This window comes from Oratosquilla oratoria, chromosome 44, assembly GCF_046742065.1.
Source record: "Oratosquilla oratoria isolate Oo_2021 chromosome 44, ASM4674206v1, whole genome shotgun sequence".
NCBI classification, from domain to species: Eukaryota; Metazoa; Arthropoda; class Malacostraca; order Stomatopoda; family Squillidae; genus Oratosquilla; species Oratosquilla oratoria.
The window spans coordinates 15,356,114-15,357,437 of NC_134820.1; the positions used below are offsets into that span (position 1 = coordinate 15,356,114).

The window sequence follows — 1,324 nt, forward strand, 5'->3', positions numbered from 1 at the left end:
CCTCCCACGTAGGAAAGCTGTACGAGCGAATAGTACTGAATCGACTGAAGTCCCAGGTGGAAGATAAGAAAGCCCTCCCAAAACTTCAAGCCGGATTTAGAAAAGGGAGAAGCATCACTGACCACATCGTGCGACTCTCCGAACATATCCATAGGGCCCAAAGACAGAGACGGATTCTACAAACGTGCTTTTTTAGATATTGCCAAAGCTTTTGATACCGTCTGGCACGGTAAACTGCTATCTAAACTCAAATCTATTGGAGTTTCGCCGGGACTGTACAAATTTGTGCAGTCCTTCCTTTCTGGTCGATCCATGGTTGTACGCTGGAAAGGACACCTCAGCCGATCGTCAACCATTGATATGGGAGTCCCCCAGAGCTCTGTAGTTGCCCCGCTCCTCTTCACATTGCTCCTTGGGGATGTAGGAAAAGGAGTGAGAAAGGACACTGTCGTCACAGCCTATGCTGATGACATAGCATTATGGAGGAAAGCTAGGCACCGGCGGCCCAAGAAGGATTCTGACCAGCACAAGTCAGAACTCCGTCTCTTTCAGAGACAGGTTGACCTGGTGATGACCCAACTGACCGACCTGGGCTTCATGCTCTCCGCAGCAAAGACTGTTTACATGCCAGTCCACGGCATAGGTTACAACAGAGAAGACATCCCTGACTGGAATTACATCAAAGTGGGCGGAACTCCTGTATACCCAGCTAAGGCAGTTCGATATTTGGGGGTCATCTTCCAGAGAGACGGAAAATAGACTAGCCACATAAATCGGGTCATAATAAACGCTAGACGAGCCCTAAACCTCGTCCGAGTCATCCGCCGAGAGCCCTGGGGTCAGAGGAGGGAAACACTGATATCCATGGTCAAGAGTTTGGTACGCTCCCGGCTCCTCTTCGGATCTCCTGCCATGCACGATCTTCCCCCTTGGGTAGTGTATAGATTAGCCAGAGTGGAGTGCCAAGCGCTCCGCCTGGGTCTCAGTTTGCCAGCATCAGTTCCACATGAACAAGTATATAATGAAGCAGGTGTTCTTCCTCTTTGGTATCAACTGAAGAAAGATGCCTGCAAATACTTGTTCACCAGTGCTAAAGTTGCAAATTCTACGGATGAGGAAGACCGGGAGGATTGGTTGCCGGCCTCACAGACGACGCACATTCAAGGTCTGCCTGGCTCCGTCAAGGACCTCTGCATAAAAGCCGGGCTTCCTCCCGATGCGAGACAACTTGTTACCCAGTGTCAGGTGGATCTCTTTCACCCCTGGCTACTCAAACCACCAACAGTTGTCTCAGAAATTCCGGGATTGAGATGCCAAGACGGTC

The 1,324-nt window shown here is 50.5% G+C and overlaps 1 protein-coding gene across 1 annotated transcript; it reads left to right on the top strand.

Moving 5' to 3' along the window:
- The first annotated feature begins 312 nt into the window (after positions 1–312).
- On the top strand, positions 313–759 carry LOC143022296 (uncharacterized). The gene has a single exon (XM_076180441.1). The coding sequence runs from the start codon at positions 313–315 to the stop codon at positions 757–759; it is 447 nt and encodes a 148-aa protein (XP_076036556.1).
- The last annotated feature ends 565 nt before the right edge of the window (positions 760–1,324 follow it).